Here is a 22,141-nt window from a genome sequence, read left to right on the forward strand (position 1 = left end):
CAGTGTTTAAAGATTCACTGCTGATATAACAAAACTAAGAGTAGAAACTTTATAGATTGAAAATGACGGCAGAGCATGTCACTCTGGTATAAGTGCAGTAAAGCACACTGTACAGTGTCCCACCACCATGTGGTTGTTTTATGATGACTTGCTCTCTCATGCTTGATTCCCCACTACATTGCATGGCTAATACCAAGATTATGAGGTTGGTCCACCCAGGTCCAGGCTCAACCTTCATATTTCGCTGATATTCTAATTTTTGATATTAGGATATTGGTGTCTCAAAATATCATCTTTTTTATTACTAGTTAGTTGGTAATACTATTTTATTGAGATGATCATGCTGGTCTTAATTGCACTGTTTTGAATTGCATTAACAGTAATTCCTCTTTTACACAGCATGATACCCTGTGGTGTGGTAAATTTTTTTTATTCATGTGCCCACATTAAGTGGTTGTTTCCATTCCCAAGTGACCCATACTGCGCCTAAGTACCCATGTTAATTTTGTTTAATGTTCTTGACCAGGGCACAAGTGTACCAAAGTGGACTGTATGGGTAAAGCGAGACCACACAAGTGTCATGTTTAAACCCCAAACTTAAGCCATGAAAAACATTAAAATAGATAGGGCTAAAGAACATTAAACAGCACAAAAACTGCAGTGGGATAAACTGAAAACCATGCTGTTGTTGCTATTGCAATTCATAGTAACTTTTGTGTATTTGTGCTCAGTATTTGGTGGGAAATGCAGGCCTCACCTTCAGTGAACTACTACTACTCTTGCCAGAACCTATGTGCTATTGAAAACGGACAATAGCAGGTTAGGAACGGTTCACATAGTTCTGGATTTGTATATGTATTGTATTGTGCTGTAAGCAAGGAACCTGCTTACTGTTATAGCATTGTAAACTTTGTTTATCTAACATTGTTACAGCATCCCATTAGAGTGTAAAACATGCCACTAAGCTTTATATCAACAGGTCTTTATACTATATTTAATGTAAACAGTGTTACGTAGTGAAAGTAGCAGTAATGTAGAACAGTTACATGATCATAAACACAGTGAGCAGAACCATTTAAGGATCAAGAATACAGTCAGTATCTTTACAAACCCCATTTCCAGAAAAGTTGGGACACTTTCTAAGATCAACTGTATTCCACGTGTTAAATATATATACACACACCGATCAGGCATAACATGACCACCTTCCTTGTGTTGGTCCCCCTTTTGCTGCCAAAACAGCCCTGAACCATCAAGGCATGGTCTCCACTAGACCCCTGAAGGTGTGCTGTGGTATCTGGCACCAAGATGTTGGCAGCAGATCCTTCAACTCCTGTAAGTTGTGAGGTGGAGCCTCCATGGATCGGACATGTTTGTCCAGCACATCCCACAGATGCTCGACTGGATTGAGATCTGGGTTATTTGGAGGCCAAGTCAACACCTCAAACTCATTGTTGTGCTCCTGAAACCATTCCTGAACCATTTTTGCTTTGTGGCAGGGCGCATTATCATGCTGAAAGAGGCCACAGCCATCATGGAATACCGTTTCCATGAAAGGGTGTACATTGTCTGCAACAATGCTTAGGTAGGTGGTACATGTCAAAGTACCATCCACATGGATGGCAGGACCCAAGGTTTCCCAGCAGAACATTGCCCAAAGCATCAAGCTGCCTCCGTCGACTTGCCTTCTTCCCATAGTGCATCCTGGTGCCATGTGTAAGCGACGCACACGCACCCGGCCATCCACGTGATGTAAAAGAAAACGTAATTGATCAGACCAGGCCTCCTTCTTCCATTGATCCGTGGTGCAGTTCCGATGCTCACGTGCCCATTGTTGGAGCTTTCGGCGGTTTTTAGTTTTTAGTTTTTATTGCATTTTTAGAAAGTGTCCCAACTTTTCTGGAAATGGGGTTTGTATAACAATTTTACATTTACATTTTCGGCATTTAGCAGACGCTTTTATCCAAAGCGACTTACAGTCTTAGCAATTGAGGGTTAAGGGCCTTGCTCAAGTTGCAACCTGACAGTGGTGGGGTTTGAACCTTCTGCTTACTAGTCCAGTACCTTAACCACTAGGCTACAACTGACTAATGTATTTTATGCATTAAAGTGACATGTGAAATGAGGGTTAACAAAGCCTGCATTATGCATCATGGGACCTGTCATTGTTTCTTTGGTAAACGATGTTAAGTAGGCAGTGTTTTACCCTTGCTTTTTTGAGTAATTATGAGGTTTTTGTTTATTTGGTTTGTTTGTTTATTAGGATTTTAACGTCATGTTTTACACTTTGGTTACATTCATGACAGAAACGGTAGTTACTCATTACACAAGATTCATCAGTTCACAAGATTATATCAAACACAGTCATGGACAATTTAGTATCTCCAATTCACCTCACTTGCATGTCTTTGGACTGTGGGAGGAAACCGGAGCACCCGGAGGAAACCCACACAGACACGGGGAGAACATGCAAGTGCTACACACTTAGCCATCATGCCGCCCTTGCTTTATTTGGTAGCTGATTGATTTGGTTTGAGACTTTATTTCCATCTTTGAAAATCGGAACTGAAGAATAGGTAGAAAATGCACTCACTGTTCAGTTTACTTCCTGCAAGTTGTGTTAGATTTTGTTGAAGAGAGAGATGATTGAGGACACAACAACACTTCCATGTTCAGCTTTGCATGGCCATTACAGGGTTAGTCAAAGTTATGTTAACACTTGAATGGCGGAAACCATTTAATTACAAAACATACTTCATATGTGTAAGATCATTTACAGGACAGTCTCAACCTGTTCGCCATCGTGTTCAACACACAAAAACCAGTGAGCAGCAGTACCATATAAAGCCTGGACACACATTTCGTGCCCATGGTGTACGTCTATCTGCACAAGAAAAATAATCCATTAGTGTTAACATAATTTTGACTAACTCAGCCACATTAATATCACTCATGTCTCATTCTTTATTTATTTAATTGCTTGTGTGTCTCCCTGCTTATGTTTTCTTTTCAATTCATTTTTCCAGCTGAATCTTTCTGAATATATTATGCATGTCATTGTTGTGTCATATGTTTGTGCACTCACCCATCATCAGCATGAAGATATATTGTGTGTGTGCACATTTTAGTGGATTTTATAAGAGGAGTTATATGTATGACTATTTTTTTTACATGTTATTAACTGCCTGATTAAAACAGTTTGGGACAAATCTTGACACTATTCAGAGATAATGTTATAAGTAAAAACAAAATCGCTCACACTGTGCTGATTCTTATTATTTAACATTCTCACAAAAAGAGACTCTCTTGGTACTAAGACCAACACAGGCTTGCCCTGATCAGCTCGTTAAGCCGGCTAAATGCTGCCTGTGATGCTCTGTATGATCATTTCTTCGCTCAATGTGTTGATCATGCCAACTGTCGCGCTGACATAATCATTCTTGTTTTGTAAACACACAAATACACAATGCTGCTGTCATGGAGACGGGTGGACACTGGATAATGAGGTGCATCATGTTGAGTGATTCAGCATCGCTGGCCTACTGTCAGTTTGCTGCGTCTGGAAAGTGTGACTCGGGCACACCTGTTTCATTCTGGGGACAGAATTACAGTTGCACATCAGTTATAGAGCGCAGGTCCTTAACATGACCCTGCGTTAATGTTTTACAGCGTTTTCAAATTTATCAACCCAAATCCTTCATTTATTTATGTACTTTTAAATCAGACTTCTTAGTACAACCATAATGAAAATTGATTCAGGGAGCGCACTGTGTGAGCTAATTTTGTGATGTCATATAATGTTTTGATAAATAACTAAAATCTAAAATGTACATATAAAATCTCTTTCTAAAACCAAGAGGACTTTAAATGAGTCAGTAAATATATTTATTTCAGAAGCACCACTACAAATACTTGGTGGTAGCATCACAACCTAATACATCTAAAAACTACTCTGCATTAAAGCAACATGCAGTAGAATAGCATTTATTAACGCCATATGTATTTCTCAGTGTTTGGATGCATGATTCCCTTAATCCTTTAAGCTTTTTAACACTTTTCTTTTAAGTCTGCATTGTTTTTCATCTTTATGGCAGCGAATAAGACCCAGTACATTATTCATGTCTTTACTAAGACAAGTTATGATGTACAAAATCATTTGTCAGCAATGTTGGTTTGGTTTCACAAACAGAAGATACACCTATCAGGCATAACATCATGATCACCTTCCTAATATTGTGTTGGTCTCCCTTTTGCTGCCAAAACAGCCCTGACCCATCGAGGCATGGACTCTACTACACCGCTGAAGCTTGTGCTGTGGTATCTGGCACCAAGATGTTAGCAGCAGATCCTTTAACTCCTGTAAGTTGTGAGGTGGGGCCTCCATGGATCGGACTTGTTTGTCCAGCACATCCCACAAATGCTCAATTGGATTGAGATCTGGGTTATTTGGAGGCCAAGTCAACACCTCAAACTCGTTGTTGTGCTCCTCAAACCATTCCTGAATCATTTATGCTTTGTGGCAGGGCGCATTATCATGCTGAAAGAGGCCACAGCCATCAGGGAATACCGTTTTCATGAAGGGTGTACATGGTCTGCAACAATGCTTAGGTAGGTGGTACGTAAGTAACATCCACATGGACGGCAGGATCCAAGGTTTCCCAGCAGAACATTGCCCAAAGCAACACACTGCCTCTGCCAGCTTGCCTGTTTTTCATAGTGCATCCTGGTGCCATGTGTTCCCCATGTAAGAGACATACGCACCCGACCATCCACGTGATGTAAAAGAAAACATGAAACACCTTCTTCCATTGCTCTGTGGTCCAGTTCCGATGCTCATGTGCCCATCGTTGGCACTTTCCGCGGTGGACAGGGGTCAGCATGGGCACCCTGACTGGTCTGAGGCTATTCAGCCCCATACGCAACAAACTGTGATGCACTGTGTATTTTGACACCTTTCTATCAGAACCAGCATTAACTTCTTCAGCAATTTGAGCTACAGTACCTCGTCTGTTGGATCGGAACACACGCCCCCCCCACGTGCATCAGTGAGTCTTGGCCGCTCATGACCCTGTCGCCGGTTTACCACTGTTCCTTTCTTGGACCACTTTTGATGGATACTGACCACTGCAGACCGGGAACACCCCACAAGAGCTGCAGTTTTGGAGATGCTCTGACCCAGTCGTCTAGCCATCACAATTTGGCCCTTTTCAAACTCACTTAAATCCTTACGCTCACCCATTTTTCCTGCTTCTAACACATCAACTTTGAGGATAAAGTGTTCACTTGCTGACTAATATGTCCCACCCACTAACAGGTGCCAAGATGAAGATATAATCAGTGTTATTCACTTCACCGATCAGTGGTCATAATGTTATACCTGGTCGGTGTATACAGCAGAGGCCAAAAGTCTAAGTTATTAAGTTTTTTTACTTGCATAATTGCAGTGAAAATTTATTAAAAGTTGAAACATTTACCTGAATTTCAGAGTAATCAGATTATTAATGTACATGTAAATTCAAGCTATTCTGCTGCCATTTTGCCAGCTTGCTAGGGTCATTGGGGTAGTTTTTGTATTCTTTTTAAAAGTCCATTTTTATTATTGTGACAGAACCTGACTCTAAAGCTCCCTTGTGAACAAAGAGTTTTGACAAGTGATCAGATTTGTCCCAAATTGATCAGAATTGTAGTTTGCACTTAATTTATGTTATGCCATCATATGTTATTTCTGTTTTTCATGTGCTTTCTCATTTTTTCTGTTTTTTTTAAATGCATTACCTTTAATATTATTTTGGCTGTGCATTTTCCCTACCCATTCACTCCACTTACCCTCCTCCTTCCAATTCTTCCTTCCCTCCTGCCCTCTCTTTCCTGCTTTCTGCCCCCTGCCGCTCTCCTCAGGTTGGATGGAGCAGTCGTAGTGCAGTAAGCTCTCCTTCCTGGTCTCCGGAGCACTCCGAGGCTTTTGATGGCTTTAAGAACCGGCAGCAGAGCGAGTTCGTCTGGACGGCCAGACTGGTAAATGACATGCTGTGACAGAAAAGCTCAGTTTGATTATTGCTGGTACGGCGCTGCTGTAGGCCAAGGATTGTGTCACTTGAATGGAAACGATTACTGTAATGATATAAATTAGGAGTTAGTGATAGTCATTTGCTTGCATAATCACAGTATAAATCATATGATTTGTCCGTCTTGGGAATAAAACAAGTTGCAGCATTCCACTTACTTCTAAGGCCAAGATTGTGCTTAATAGGTTACTAAATCTGCAGGAACTGGGTGCCATGTTAAATAGCCTTGAATGAACTTCTGGGATAATAGTGTGGATTAGTTTAAGCAGGTCTAAATACTACACTGCTGCTGCTGCTGTTGTTTTTTTATTGTTATAAAGACAAACAATCCTGGAAAAATACGATAGTTTTGATAATTGAGTAAATAAATGGTCATTATGTTGATAATTATGTTAAATCAGTGGGCACAAACTGCAGTGTAAATTAGCCTGTCATTTTTCAGACCACATAAATAGCTGCAATTTGGAAAAGCACTTTGCAAATGTGTAGCAGTATAATGAGCAATGACCAGTTCCCTCAAAATATGCATTTTCTGACTTTTACAGTGCCCAGTCAATACTTTTAACTAGGGCTGGCACGATATTGGACTAGATCACTGGATCGGATATCGGAATGAAAAGAATGTGTAATCCAAACCGATACTGTTGCTTAATGTAAATAACACTTAATGTAAATAACACTTAATGTAAATAAGGTCATTGTTTGTGTGTAAAGCAAATAACACACAAAGATACGTTCCAACAGAGCGCCGTTTATTGCCAGCTTGCATCTTGATGACATCATTAACATGTGCCACTGACCTACAACTCATCTGCAACAGCCTTTCAGAACTAAAACACACTGATCTACTTAACCTTTTAGCATTTTAAAAAATCATCTACCACTGCCACATCTAAAAACACTGTTTAAAATCGCTTAAAATCTTGTCCCGGCTTAGAGATCTCTCACATCCTCAACGATTAATCCATTAGTGTTATGAAATAAATCAAACTACACCATTTCCTGTTTAGCCACAGATGTCCTCTTCAAAGTCCAGCAGGGTTTAATAAAAACATGACAGAACTTTAACAGAAAGTCTCAACTCTGTGTCAATTCTAATTGGTCCATTGCGATTAATTGCTCAAACGTAAGTGAAACCAAAAATGCTGCTAAATGTTCTGTGTGTAAAAGTTAAAATAAAGACAGCAGTTTTGCGTGTGGTGATGTAGGTTAGGGTTAGTATGTATTTATTCCTTCAGAAGAATGTTTCACAGTCTGAGCATTGTTATTTAGATAGCTAGTTTAACCATGGTGCATTGAGTCACGTATTATTACTGCTTAGTTGTTTGAGAGGAGAAATGACTATCGGATTGGTATCGGTATCGGCAGATACTCAATTTGCAGTATCGGTATCTGACTTAAAAAAGTGGTATTGAGCCAGCTCTACTTTTACCAAAGATTCTTGCCCAGAGCAACATACATTAGAGCTTTCTTAGTAGACGTTTTCTCACTCTAGTAGAAACAGACACAATTAGTTTCCATGTACGTTTTTAGTAAAGGGGTTAGTAAAGAACAGCTGGCTATCCACAACAGCATCAGGGTTTGATCTGAGAGTCATTAACAGAGATATAGAACACAGGTTAATGTAGCTGTAATTTTGTGGCAGTGCTTTTCCTTTAAGAAGAAATGCGTTCACAAGCTGCATTTATTTTCCAATTGAATTAAATTAAATTATAAAATGTTTAGGTGTCACACCTTGCTGGTTAATTGACATAATATATGAATGGAATAATGGAAAAGTTTTGAACATTTTTGAAGACCGAGATTTTGCTTTAAATAAAATAAAATCAGTGAAGTAACACAACCATAAGATCATCACTTACCAACCAAGGATTTCACAGCAAGACTTTACAGTTTACGCATTCTTCACCAAGAAGAACAGGAAGGGTTGATTGGAATATGCCAGAATAAATTTGGGCAGTGGGGTGACGACTCAAAAATGGAACTGTTTGGCCAAAGGGATTAGTAATTTGTTTGGTGCAAGTAAGGCAAGACTTATGACCAGAAGTATACTTTTAACCCAGTAAAGAATGGCGGTTGGTCAGCGAAAATGTGGGGATGTTTTTCTGCTGCAGGAACTGGCAACCTTGAATGTGTAACTGGCATTGTGGTTCACAGAAATACCAAGGCATTATGAGGAGGAATGTTTGCAGCATAACAATAATCCCAAGCCCACCTCCAAGTCAACAAAGCTTGGTTAAGGAAGCTGTCCTGGAATATCCTGGAGTGGCTTTTGCAGGCTACAGATTTAAATCCCATTGAAAATATTTGGTGGGATTTAAAGAAACCAGTTACAGCATAAAAGATCAACAAGATTTTTTTCACATTTACTTAGTTGCATCTTACAGCAAAACCATGATCTGCAAAGAGCTTACAAAGTAACAGAGATCTCAATGTTGAAAGTTATCAGCTCACAGCAAGAAGGTCCTGGGTTCGAACCCCAGGTGGGGCAGTCCGGGTCCTTTCTGTGTGGAGTAGGCATGTTCTCCCCTTGTCCATGTGGGTTTCCTCCGGGTGCTCTGGTTTCCTCCCACAGTCCAAAGTCATGCAAGTGAGGTGAATTGGAGACACTAAATTGTCCATGACTGTGTTTGATATAACCTTGTGAACTGATGAACTTTGTGTAATGAGTAACTACCGTTTCTGTCATGAATGTAACCAAAGTGTAAAACATGACGTTAAAATCCTAATAAACAAACAAAATCAGTTAGGAAAAGGGTATAATACAGTACAATGCATTTCCAAGGCATTACATATACCATAGAACATAGTAAAAACTGCCATCAAAAAATGAATAAAATATGGCACAACAGTAATATTATCAAGAAATAAATGCTAAAAAGACAACTGATCGAAGAGACTGACAAAAGACCTAAAGCAACATGAAACAAGCTGCAGGAATTTGTGGCTAGTACTGGTTGTGCACTTCATGTGACATCAATATCTCGTATTCTTCATATGTCTGGGCTGTGAGGTAGAGTGGCAAGACAAAAGTCTTTTCTTTCAAAGAAAAACATCCAAGCATGGCTACATTTCACAAAAACCTACATCAAGTCTGCCAAAAGCATGTGGATTGAACTTTTTGACCATAATTTCAAAAGTTGTTTGGCTTAAAAAAACCACTGCACATCAGCAAAAGAACAACATAGCTAAAAAGCTGAGTGTAAAGAGTAATTTTACCTTGTCACACAACAATGACCAAAGCATATACCCACATCAACCACCCAGAGCCCAGACCTGAATCCAATTAAAAATCTGTGGGGTGGCCTGTAGAGGGCTGTGCACAGAAGATGCCCTCAAAACAGATTTGAAGCACTTTTGTGAGTCAAAGTGGGCAAAGATTACCAAGTCGAAGATGTGCCATGCTGATAGACTCCTACCCAAAAAGTTTGACTGCTGTCATGGGGGCACAGAAATTAATAGGTGCTTTAAGGTATTAGTTTAAAGGTGTGCATATTTATGCAACCACATCATTGTAATTTTTTTCACATTTTACATTACAAACAGGGTATATCGGGGTATGTAGACTTTTGATATCCACTGTATGCTCTTGCTTAGGCTGTCATGACATTTTCTCTTTGTGAGGAAGCATTTAGATGATTAGATTTAGATGGGCATTCAGCCAAGAAAACCTTTGGGGGTTTATCAGGGTCATCAGTAAACTAGGTTGGGAGGTTCCACATTTTGGGCTATTAGTGCCAGTCATGACTGTGCCGGGTGTGGCTTTTGGAAACTGAATGGACATTCTGTTTATTTTGTCTGCTTTTTGGTATTTTAGACTTGTAAATTAGTGTCCCTAATTATTTCAAGTATCCTCTTTTCTGAGTTTCATGGTATTTTGTTCTTAACCGCTGCATGTGCTCGACTGGTTAAAACAACATTATAAAAAAAGCATAAAAAATAAAATAAATTAAAATAAAATAATTTAAAAACAAACAACTGTAGTGAAATGCTGACGTCATGGATTTGTATTTAGGACATTTTGACAGATGCCCTTAGCACATGGGCTCTGTGACAAGCACCCTAGCTAATGGATTAAATTGGAGTTATTAATCTTAACAGTATTGGCCACTCAGGTGGCGCAGCGGTAAAAACACACGCTTACACCAGAGCTGGGATCTCGAATACATCATACATCAAGTCTCAGCTCTGCCTGCCGACACTATTTTTATTAGGATATTTGATATACACAATTATTTACACATTTTTATTTTGTTAATTTTTAGTAATAGAATATACTTCCTACTAGGGCTGGGCGATATATCGAGATTTTATAAAATATCGATATATTTTCATACGTGATATAAGATAAGACAATATCGCATATATCGATATAGATGTAACGTTCCAGTTAGATCCGACAGTTCGTCTTTCTCTTCTCCCAGTTTGTCTCTGCACATGTTCACCTGCCCCGCCCCTCTCCCTCACTGAACACAACTCGCCCCTCCCCACCGCTTCACCAGTAATTCCTGCAGGCAGCGATAGCATGGAGACGGATAAAGACGTGACAGAAGCTATCGAAGAGGAGCTGCTTACTATAAAGAAAAATAATGGCTCTTTTTGGAATTATTTGGAGATGGTTCGAATTCAAAGTGTCAGATGAGCAGCAGAATAATGTATTCTGTAGAGAACGCCGAAAACAAGTCCAGATAAAAGGTTCCAGCTCCGTGTACCTTCATTCGTTTTTCACTTCAGATCCCAAAGTTAAAAAACAAGAAAACGAGTCGTTATTTGTTTTAAAAACCAACACAAGCGCATGCACGCGCTGACATGCACGTATTTACTTCACATTAAGTGTTGAGAAAGTAATAATAACGTAGCGGTGCGTCTCCTGTTCTTCTGACTCTTGTGTTTGTATATGTGATGTGCATATACTTGCTCTATCTGTAAAAACAAACATTATGGGGAGTGATTTCTGTACTGAATGTTGTACGTGGTTGTGTTAGTTTATACTGGATGATTGCCCGACGTACGACACGTCATTTATTTATTTATCTTCTATTATAGTATTTCTTGTTGTCGGCCAGTAAACAACCAAACATTATTAAATTGCATGAACTAACTCTGCAGTAAACAAGGAGCAAACAGCAATTAAACAGCAAATAAAGCTGTTAAATAATAATAAAGTGCATGAAGAAGAACGCTGATTAAAATGCATTAAACGTTGTAATAGTTACACAGTAACATTAATGATTAGTTCTGCCTGTATTACAGAACTGAGTTCTATACAGTAAAAGAAAATATTAATGTAAATGTTAATGTTGTGGCGACATATACATAAAATAATGTATAAAGTCCAAACATGTGGGGTGGGGGGTTAACGAGGGGTTTACTTTAACGGGGTTTTACTTTTAATGTCACACAAGCTCAGCCGGAAACCGTGTCATTCCTACACACTCGCTCCCTGCGCCCTATAGTACACTTAACATTCTTAAAGGGCCAGACAATATATTTGTAATTCACATTAGACCACAGGAGATGTCTTTTTTCTTAGAATAGCTCTTTTTTTTTTTTTTAAGGAAAAATAATTCTTGTGTGAAGCTTCCCCAGCATGAATATTAATAAAAGTGCCTGTAAAAAAATTGGAACATGTAGATTTGTCTCAGAAGTGTCTTTTTGTTATTACCTTAAGGGATAAAAAAATATCGAGATATATATCGTATATCGCCATTCAGAAAAAAAAATCGAGATATAATTTTTGATCCATATCGCCCAGCCCTACTTCCTACATCTCGCATTCTGGGTGAAGGAATTATGGGTTCACTGGCGCGAGGCCATGAAGGCCAAGACATGACAAATTCTTTATTGGCTTTGTAAGTTATGGTGCAGAGGCAGATAACGCAGACCATTTTTTAAGTGTTAGTATCCTCATGTGGTAAATAGTCTGATTTGGGTGCTTTACCTAGTTGCTCAGACTACTGGAGATAAGACATCGCTCCTTTTTAATCCACTTGTGTCTAGCTGTCGTAGTGCCAGAGGCTGTTGACTGAAAGCGATGTGTGCTTCTGTTATACAAATTCCTATGAACCGCTTGCATGTAAAGTATTAAGATTTACATTTTCTTACTGCATGCTGTTTTACTTTGTCTGTGCTTGAACAGAGTTATGTAAAACATATGCTGGGAAATGCCACACTGCAGCGATCATGCACCACACAGGTCTGCAAGAATTGTTCTTTAAAAAAATTAGACAGAAATCTTTGTGGTTTTTGTTTCCCTTGTGGTATTAAGTAAAATCAATTCAATTATCTTTTTTAGTGTAGGTAAACATACTCATTGTGTACATTATCCCTCCTTTTCTTTATCAGGGTCGTGGATCAGGCTTCCCGGGGCGGAGGCGTCCCAGAGGAGCTAACCTGTCTGGCAGAGGGGGCAGGGGACGATCTAGACTGAAGACAGAAAGCAGCCTTCTTGTGACCCCTGGGGTACGATAACTGTTCTTGTAAATCCATCATCATTAAGCCTGCTTTAATAAAAGACTATAGTATTGCTTTTGTTTACATACACTGTGTGTTTGGGAGAGAGGTAGAGGATAGAGAGTACATTGTGTTTGGGAGGGGGTCAGAAAGAAACATGCAATGTTTTGCATTACAAAACAGTTTAGACAGGGGCAATGTAAAACTGGAATTTTTTTTTGGAATAATAAAATACACCTGCTCTAAAACTACATGCAAACAGGTGAAACTGCAGTGTTATCATAAGATATAATAAAAGCATTAAAGAAAGACTCATTGGTTTACAAGCAAGAATGGGTGAAAGTTCGGCACTTTGCAGTGAACTAGGTGTGCAAATAGTCCCACAGTTTAGTTTCTCACCACACAGTTGCAACAAATTTAGGGACTTTACCATCTACAGTCCATAACATTACGAAAGGATGACAAATAGATAGACAGACAGACAGACAGACAGACAGACACTTTATTTATCCCAAAGGAAATTGTTGGATGTGACTCAAACCAAGACAAAACGCTATCATAGTACAATACTGATAGAGCTACATGGCAGACTGCCTAGTGTAAAGGTTAAAAAGATTGTAGACAAGCCGCTCAGGTGGCGCAGCGGTAAAGTACGCTAGCGCACCAGAGTTGGGGTTTCGAATACATCGGATAGAATCTCAGCTCTGCCTTTCCGACTAGGCTGGGCGGCTGCATGAACAACAATTGGCTGTTGTTCAGGGTTAGGGGTAAGAAAGTCAGATCATAGGTCATCATAACTGGTGCGACTGTGGCCCCTGCTGTCTGACTGATGGCGCCTGCACAGGGCTGAAGAATAATGCTGATGGGGGTGTGGCCCTCCGTGCACAGTGCCCGTCAAGTATATGAACTCGACTCGTGCAGGTGAAAAATGCACTATCTGTACTGACTGTACGTACTGGAGGGGGCGCATGTCAGTTGAGAGGCGTCCTCAGTCAGCGGTGAAGGGTCGAATCAGTATAGAGGACGTAATTGGACACGACTAGACTGGGGGATAAAAATGGGGGGGGGGAGGTGAAAGATTATTACAGTTGTAGTCAGATTAGAAGAGTTTTAACCTCTTCAAATTGGCAACCCGTAAAAAGTAAAAAGAAAAAAAAAAACATTAACACTGTGAATACTTTTTAACTCATATTTGTACATTAGTACAGAATAATCTGTTATGGGATTGATCATAACGAATGTGTTTTTCAACAGAGTATTATAGAGGCTCCCTATGTGGTTAAAGAAGAGGAGAACTCCATGCACAACACAGTGGTGTTGTTCTCCAGCTCAGACACCTTCACCCTCAGACAGGTGAGTGTGCAAAGAGAACAGATCGACTCGGTTATCACTTCGACTCGGCCTTCCAGTAATATGCAGGGATTTCTGCCCCTAAGTATTCATACCCCTTGACTTTTTGCACTGTTTTATTGTACATACATTCATTTACATTTTCAGCATTTAGCAGACGCTTTTATCCAAAGCGACTTACAGTATACAGTCTAAGCAATTGAAGGTTAAGGGCCTTGATCAAGCAACCTGGCAGTGATATGGGGCTTGAACCAGCTACCTTTTGATTACTAGTCCATTACCTTAACCGCTAGACTACAACTGCCTACATTCACTTACCTACCTAAGCAAAATTATTCACACCCCCACCAAATACATGCTTGAATACACACAAGCACCTACAGTGCTGGCCAAAAGTATTGGCACCCCTGCAATTCTGTCAGATAATACTCAATTTCTTCCAGAAAATGATTGCAATCACAAATGCTTTGGTATTAATATCTTCATTTATTTTGCTTGCAATGAAAAAACACAAAAGAGAATGAAAAAAAAGTCAAATCAATTATCATTTTACACAAAACTCCAAAAATGGGCCGGACAAAAGTATTGGCACCCTCAGCCTAATACTTGGTAACACAACCTTTAGACAAAATAACTGTGACCAACCGCTTCCGGTAACCATCAATGAGTGTCTTACAATGCCCTGCTGGAATTTTAGACCATTCTTCTTTGGCAAACTGCTCCAGGTCCCTGAGATTTGAAGGGTGCCTTCTCCAAACTGCCATTTTGAGATCTCTCCACAGGTGTTCTATGGGATTCAGGTCTGGACTCATTGCTGGCCATTTTAGAAGTCTCCAGTGCTTTCTCTCAAACCATTTTCTAGTGCTTTTTGAAGTGTGTTTTGGGTCATTGTCCTGCTGGAAGACCCATGACCTCTGAGGGAGACCCAGCTTTCTCACACTGGGCCCTACATTATGCTGCAAAATTTGTTGGTAGTCTTCAGACTTCATAATGCCATGCACACGGTCAAGCAGTCCAGTGCCAGAGGCAGCAAAGCAACCCCAAAACATCAGGGAACCTCCGCCATGTTTGACTGTAGGGACCGTGTTCTTTTCTTTGAAGGCCTCGTTTTTTTTCCTGTAAACTCTATGTTGATGCCTTTTCCCAAAAAGCTCTACTTTTGTCTCATCTGACCAGAGAACATTCTTCCAAAACGTTTTTGGCTTTCTCAGGTAAGTTTTGGCAAACTCCAGCCTGGCTTTTTTATGTCTCTGGGTCAGAAGTGGGGTCTTCCTGGGTATCCTACCATAGAGTCCCTTTTCATTCAGACGCCGACGGATAGTACGGGTTGACACTGTTGTACCCTCGGACTGCAGGGCAGCTTGAACTTGTTTGGATGTTAGTCGAGGTTCTTTATCCACCATCCGCACAATCTTTCGTTGAAATCTCTCGTCAATTTTTCTTTTCCACATCTAGGGAGGTTAGCCACAGTGCCATGGGCTTTAAACTTCTTGATGACACTGCGCACGGTAGACACAGGAACATTCAGGTCTTTGGAGATGGACTTGTAGCCTTGAGATTGCCCATGCTTCCTCACAATTTTGCTTCTCAAGTCCTCAGACAGTTCTTTGGTCTTCTTTCTTTTCTCCATGCTCAATGTGGTACACACAAGGACACAGGACAGAGGTTGAGTCAACTTTAATCCATTTTAACTGGCTGCAAGTGTGATTTAGTTATTGCCACCACCTGTTATGTGCCACAGGTAAGTAACAGGTGCTGTTAATTACACAAATTAGAGAAGCATCACATGATTTTTCAAAGGGTGCCAATACTTTTGTCCACCCCCTTTTTTATGTTTGGTGTGGAATTATATCCAATTTGGCTTTTTGACAATTCTTTTTGTGGTTTTCCATTGAAGACAAATTAAATGAACATTTTAATATCAAAGCATTTGTAATTGCAATAATTTTCTGGAAGAAATTGAGTATTATCTGACAGAATTGCAGGGGTGCCAATACTTTTGGCCAGCACTGTATACACATTTCTCCCTCTACATACATATATTTGGACACACCCCAGCAGCCATCCTCGAGCACCATCTAAGCAGTCAACCCATCATCATAGCAACAGCACCACCCCTTATATTTTACTAACCACTTAGCAACACCATAGGAACTACTTAGCGATACCTTAGCAACCACTGTGTATACCTTGGTAACCACTTAGAAACTGCTTACCAACCCCTTAGCAACTAACCTGTTAGATATCCACATATCCACAAAAACTAAAGGGGGCTTCTACAAAGAATTAACTATTTTGTGAATCGACTGTATGTGTTTAAAAGACCTGAATCTAAAGCAATTAAAAAAAAAAAAATCATTTTTAGTGTGCAAGTCTAACAAATATTTTATATTCATATGAAATTTTAGTTCATGCAGGTTTATTTGCATGCCTGGATTTTGTGGTCATGACCTTTATCCAACCAGTCTCAATGTAAATGAATCCCTGGATGATAAAAACAAAGTCTGTTGAAGTGTATAAGCCCTGTGTCATCCTAGATGTAAAACATGAGATTATTCTCATTGGTAGATTGCTGAACATCATCATCTCTCTCTCTCTCTCTCTCTGTTAATATTTTTCCACAGGACATGTGTGTGGTGTGTGGGAGTTTCGGTCAGGGTGCTGAGGGCAGACTCTTGGCTTGCTCCCAGTGTGGTCAGTGCTACCACCCATTCTGCGTCAACATCAAGGTAAAGCCTGTTTGACTTCAGCTCTACTTACAGTTTTCTCTCTGGTCATTTGCTCATAACTGTTGCTTTAAATTACATGTTGGTCGTTCAGCCAATAGAATGTGCTTTAAACAATACAAGTAGCTCTTCATCAGTTTGGGATTAGGGTTTTGGAAGTTTTGGAAGCCTACTGCTTTGCGGAGCTAAAGCAGGGGAACCTTGAAGCTCCGCAAGGCAGTAGGCATCCAGGATTGGAGTTCAGAGACCTTTTTGTAGATTATGTAAATCCCTTATTTTCCCTGTATTCTTTTTCATCAATCATTGCTTGTGTCCATTCCAAACCCATAAGGGATGGTTGATCTACCACTTCACCCGCTCCTTCTTGTGGCATGGTGTGCTCTTTCTACCTGCTGGTAACAAGAGCTCATAAATTGTTACTTGTACTGTGTACAGTAGCACAGATGAAGCTCTATGGCTCTGTCCGGCTGGAGGCAGCATTATCGAGAATCTCAGTTTGCTTAGAAAGAAGGAGGAAAAACTGAAATGACTGGAAGCCCTAAAGGAGTGCTTACTGCATGATTTATAGCGAGTACATGAGCATAGTATGCATGGTTACAGCTAAGTTTGTCAGGTTTGGTTATGCCTAGCGATTTTCTACTCAACTCGAGGCCTAGCGATTTTCTACTCGACTTTCCAGTCATTTTGAAATTCAACAATTTGTCTTTTCACTACCATTATAGACCTGATTTATGAAGTAGTTCAGAGATAGTTGTCCATACAACCTGGAAACACTCAAAGCCTTATGTATTGTTTTATGTTTTTGCCCTGATCCTTGCCTTGCTACAGTCTGATCATGCTGATCTACACAGTTGCTTTGTGACTTTCCAAACTTTGTCCCATTAATTCAGATTGGAACAGGTGACTCCAATTGCATTCTAGACACATCTCAAGGATAATTAAAGCAAACAGAATGCCCTGACCATAACTTAGTGTCTTTGTGTAGGATCTGAATACTTTTCAGGGCTCAGACAATCATGAAAAAAACAGGAAAAGTCATAGGATTTGATTCCAGGTCCGGGCAGCACGGTGGCTCAGTGGGTAGCACTGTCACCGCACAGCAATAGGGTTCTGGGTTCGATCCCCAGGCGGGGCAGTCCAGGTCCTTTCTGTGTGGAATTTGCATCTTCTCCCTGTGTCTGCGTGGGTTTCCTCCGGGAGCTCCGGTTTCCTCCCACAGTCCAAAGACATGCAAGTGAGGTGAATTGGAGATACAAAATTGTCCATAACTCTGTTTTACATTAAACTTGTGAACTGATGAATCTTATAATGTAACCAGCAACTACCGTTATAGTGTAACCAGCAACTACCGTTTCTTTCATGAATGTAACCAAAGTGTGTAAAACATCTTTCTTTATTTTATTTCTTTTTATTTCTTTATTTCTTTATTTATTCATTTTTTTAATTTTTTTATATTTATGCATTTTTCTCCCATTTTTTCCCAAATTTAGTGTAGTCAATTTGTCTTCCACTACTGGAGGATCCTCGATTTTCCACCTCTACTGCAAAAAATCGGGGTTCCTCCAGCAGTGGAAGACAAATTGACTACACTAAATTTGGGAGAAAATGGGAGAAAAATGCATAAAAAAAATAAATAAATAAAATAAAGAAATTGCTGCCACTGAGACCTTTACCAGGATGAAAAATGAGTTGACTCATGATGGGTCATTGCATTTGAACATCATGATGTTCACGGATGAGCAGGGAAGGTCTCTTTTCAATTGATTTTTCCCCTACGCACATATTGATGTGTAAATAACAGTTGATCCTTCAAGAAATACTCCCGAGCTGGCGATTGACCTACAGTCAGACATTTACATGCTGACTGTTTGGGATTAGATCAAGCGGTTGTATATTTAACCTCATCATGACCTTTGTTATTGCTGGTGTGTTTCAGATTACTAAGGTGGTGCTGAGTAAAGGCTGGAGATGTTTGGAGTGCACAGTGTGTGAGGCGTGTGGACAGGCCACCGATCCTGGCCTCTTACTGCTGTGCGACGACTGTGATATCAGCTATCACACCTACTGCCTGGACCCGCCACTGCAGAATGTACCTAAGGGCAGCTGGAAGTGTAAATGGTAAACATTCGAATTCCACAGCTAATACAAAACAGTGTATCTGATATGATCAAAAATATGTGGATACCCCACCTAATTACCGTGTTTGAGTGTTTCAGCTGGTTTTAATAAAATCATTTATATACTTCTAATTGGGTGGCTTGGTGGCTAGCACTGTCACCTCACAGCAATAGGGTTCTGGGTTCGATCCGCAGGCGGGGCAGTCCAGGTCCTTTCTGTGTGGAGTTTGCATGTTCTCCCCGTGTCTGCATGGGTTTCCTCTGGGAGCTCCGGTTTCCTCCCACAGTCCAAAGACATGCAAGTGAGGTGAATTGGAGATACTAAATTGTCAGCGACTTTGAGGTTAAAATCCTAATAAATAAATAAATAAATAAATAAATAAATAAATAAATAAATAAATAAATAAATTAGGGCTGTCGAAGTTAACGCGATAATAACGCATTAACGCGACCTCAATTTAACGCGATTAAAAAAAATAGTGCCGTTAACGCAGATTCTAGTTCATGTTGACACTTGACTGGTAGAACAAACGTTTTAATGTCGGACTTGCCACCGTTTTTCATTTGCGGTTTGTTAACATAATGTAACCGATCGTCGTAGTGATGTACTTGCTTAATAAAGAAATAAATACACGCTATATTCACAAGTTGTCGGGAGCAGAACACTTTATTACACTTAATTAACTTCTTCTTCTGTACCGAATACCGGAAAGCTGAGTCAAGCACGTTAGTTCATGAACTATGGAAGCCCCAAAGGGTCAAAACACACTCACTTCGTGTAGAAACGTCCATCAAACCATTGTCACGATACAACCACAGAAAAGTCTGTTACAATAACTACGCCTTATCCCATCTAAAGCACCGCTGATCTACAGTGTTTGCTGATGGAGAAATTCTAACCTACAATCTGACATTTACTGCCTAATATGTGAGTGAATAAACTCCCTTACAGTTTTCTCTTGTCCCAGCAGTTTTTAACATCAGTACATTTAGCATAAAATGTGTTCACCATTTTAATTGTAACATTTCACTTAAAAATCCTTGTTTTCTATAACATTTACACAGATTTTTTTTAATGCGATTAATCGCGATTAACTATATGAAATTCTGAGATTAATCGCGATTAAAAATTTTAATCGTTTGACAGCCCTAAAATAAATAAATAAATACATACATACATACATACATACATACATACATACATACATACATACATACATACAGTGCCTTGCAAAAGTATTCAGCCCCCTTGAACTTTTCAACCTTTTGCCACATTTCAGGCTTCAAACATAACGATATGAAATTTTAATTTTTTGTGAAGAATCAACAACAAGTGGGACACAATCGTGAAGTGGAACGAAATTTATTGGATATTTTAAACTTTTTTTAGAAATAAAAAACTAAAAAGTGGGGCGTGCAATATTATTCAGCCCCTTTACTTTCAGTGCAGCAAACTCACTCCAGAAGTTCAGTGAGGATCTCTGAATGATCCAATGTTGACCTAAATGACTGATGGTGATAAATAGAATCCACCTGTGTGTAATCAAGTCTCCGTATAAATGCACCTGCTCTGTGACAGTCTCAGAGTTCTGTTTAAAGCGCAGAGAGCATCATGAAGACCAAGGAACACACCAGGCAGGTCCGAGATACTGTTGTGGAGAAGTTTAAAGCCGGATTTGGATACAAAAAGATTTCCCAAGCTTTAAACATCTCAAGGAGCACTGTGCAAGCGATCATATTGAAATGGAAGGAGTATCAGACCACTGCAAATCTACCAAGACCCGGCCGTCCCTCTAAACTTTCAGCTCAAACAAGGAGAAGACTGATCAGAGATGCAGCCAAGAGGCCCATGATCACTCTGAATGAACTGCAGAGATCTACAGCTGAGGTGGGAGAATCTGTCCATAGGACACAATCAGTCGTACACTGCACAAATCTGGCCTTTATGGAAGAGTGGCAAGAAGAAAGCCATTTCTCAAAGATATCTATAAAAAGTCACCTGGGAGACACACCAAACATGTGGAAGAAGGTGCTCTGGTCAGATGAAACCAAAATCGAACTTTTTGGCCACAATGCAAAACGTAATGTTTGGCGTAAAAGCAACACAGCTCATCACCCTGAACACACCATCCCCACTGTCAAACATGGTGGTGGCAGCATCATGGTTTGGGCCTGCTTTTCTTCAGCAGGGACAGGGAAGATGGTTAAAATTGATGGGAAGATGGATGGAGCCAAATACAGGACCATTCTGGAAGAAAACCTGTTGCAGTCTGCAAAAGACCTGAGACTGGGACGGAGATTTATCTTCCAACAAGACAATGATCCAAAACATAAAGCAAAATCTACAATGGAATGGTTCACAAATAAACGTATCCAGGTGTTAGAATGGCCAAGTCAAAGTCCAGACCTGAATCCCATCGAGAATCTGTGGAAAGAGCTGAAAACTGCTGTTCACGAACGCTCTCCATCCAACCTCACTGAGCTCGAGCTGTTTTACAAGGAAGAATGGGCAAAAATTTCTGTCTCTCGATGTGCAAAACTGATAGAGACATACCCCAAGCGACTTGCAGCTGTAATCGCAGCAAAAGGTGGCGCTACAAAGTATTAACGCAAGGGGGCTGAATAATATTGCACGCCCCACTTTTCAGTTTTTTATTTCTAAAAAAAGTTTAAAATATCCAATAAATTTCGTTCCACTTCACGATTGTGTCCCACTTGTTGATTCTTCACAAAAAATTACAATTTCATTTCGTTATGTTTGAAGCCTGAAATGTGGCAAAAGGTTGAAAAGTTCAAGGGGGCTGAATACTTTTGCAAGGCACTGTACATACATACATACATACATACATACATACATACATACATACATACATACATACATACATACATACATACATACATACATACACACACACACACACACACACACACACACACACACACACACACACACACACACACACACACACACACACACACACACACACACACACACACACACACACACACACACACACACACACACACACACACACACACACACACACACACACACACACACACACACACACACACACACACACACACACACACACACACACACACACACATACATACATACATACATACATACATACATACATACATACATACGCAGTATAGACAAAGCAAGCTCCAGAAAGACACGATCTGACCAGCCTCGTGTGGAGGAACTTCAGAAGCCTGCACAAGCCCCTGGTCTCAACCCTAGTGAAAACCTCTGGAATGAATTTGATAATGTATTGCAGGCCAGGCCTTATTGTCCAACATCACTGCCTGACCTCACAAATGTTCTTTTGATTAAATATGTGCTATGTCCCACTTCACAGTCTTTTCTAAGGAGTAAAGGCTATTATAGCTGTAGGGATGTCTAATAAGCTTATGGTCAGGT

The 22,141-nt window shown here is 40.0% G+C and overlaps 1 protein-coding gene across 7 annotated transcripts in view; it reads left to right on the forward strand.

Moving 5' to 3' along the window:
- kmt2ca (lysine (K)-specific methyltransferase 2Ca) overlaps window positions 1–22,141 on the forward strand; it is a 249,644-nt gene that overhangs the window by 154,333 nt on the left and 73,170 nt on the right. For 6 of the 7 annotated variants that reach the window (XM_062991111.1, XM_062991113.1, XM_062991116.1 and 3 more), the window contains exons 15-19: window positions 5,899–6,015; window positions 12,411–12,527; window positions 13,773–13,871; window positions 16,493–16,597; window positions 18,531–18,712. In XM_062991111.1, the coding sequence (XP_062847181.1) occupies window positions 5,899–6,015; window positions 12,411–12,527; window positions 13,773–13,871; window positions 16,493–16,597; window positions 18,531–18,712 (620 nt within the window). The remainder of the gene's footprint in view (window positions 1–5,898; window positions 6,016–12,410; window positions 12,528–13,772; window positions 13,872–16,492; window positions 16,598–18,530; window positions 18,713–22,141) is intronic. The other variant, XM_062991115.1, reaches the window with a different exon arrangement.

The sequence above is a fragment of the Trichomycterus rosablanca genome, chromosome 3, assembly GCF_030014385.1.
Source record: "Trichomycterus rosablanca isolate fTriRos1 chromosome 3, fTriRos1.hap1, whole genome shotgun sequence".
NCBI classification, from domain to species: Eukaryota; Metazoa; Chordata; class Actinopteri; order Siluriformes; family Trichomycteridae; genus Trichomycterus; species Trichomycterus rosablanca.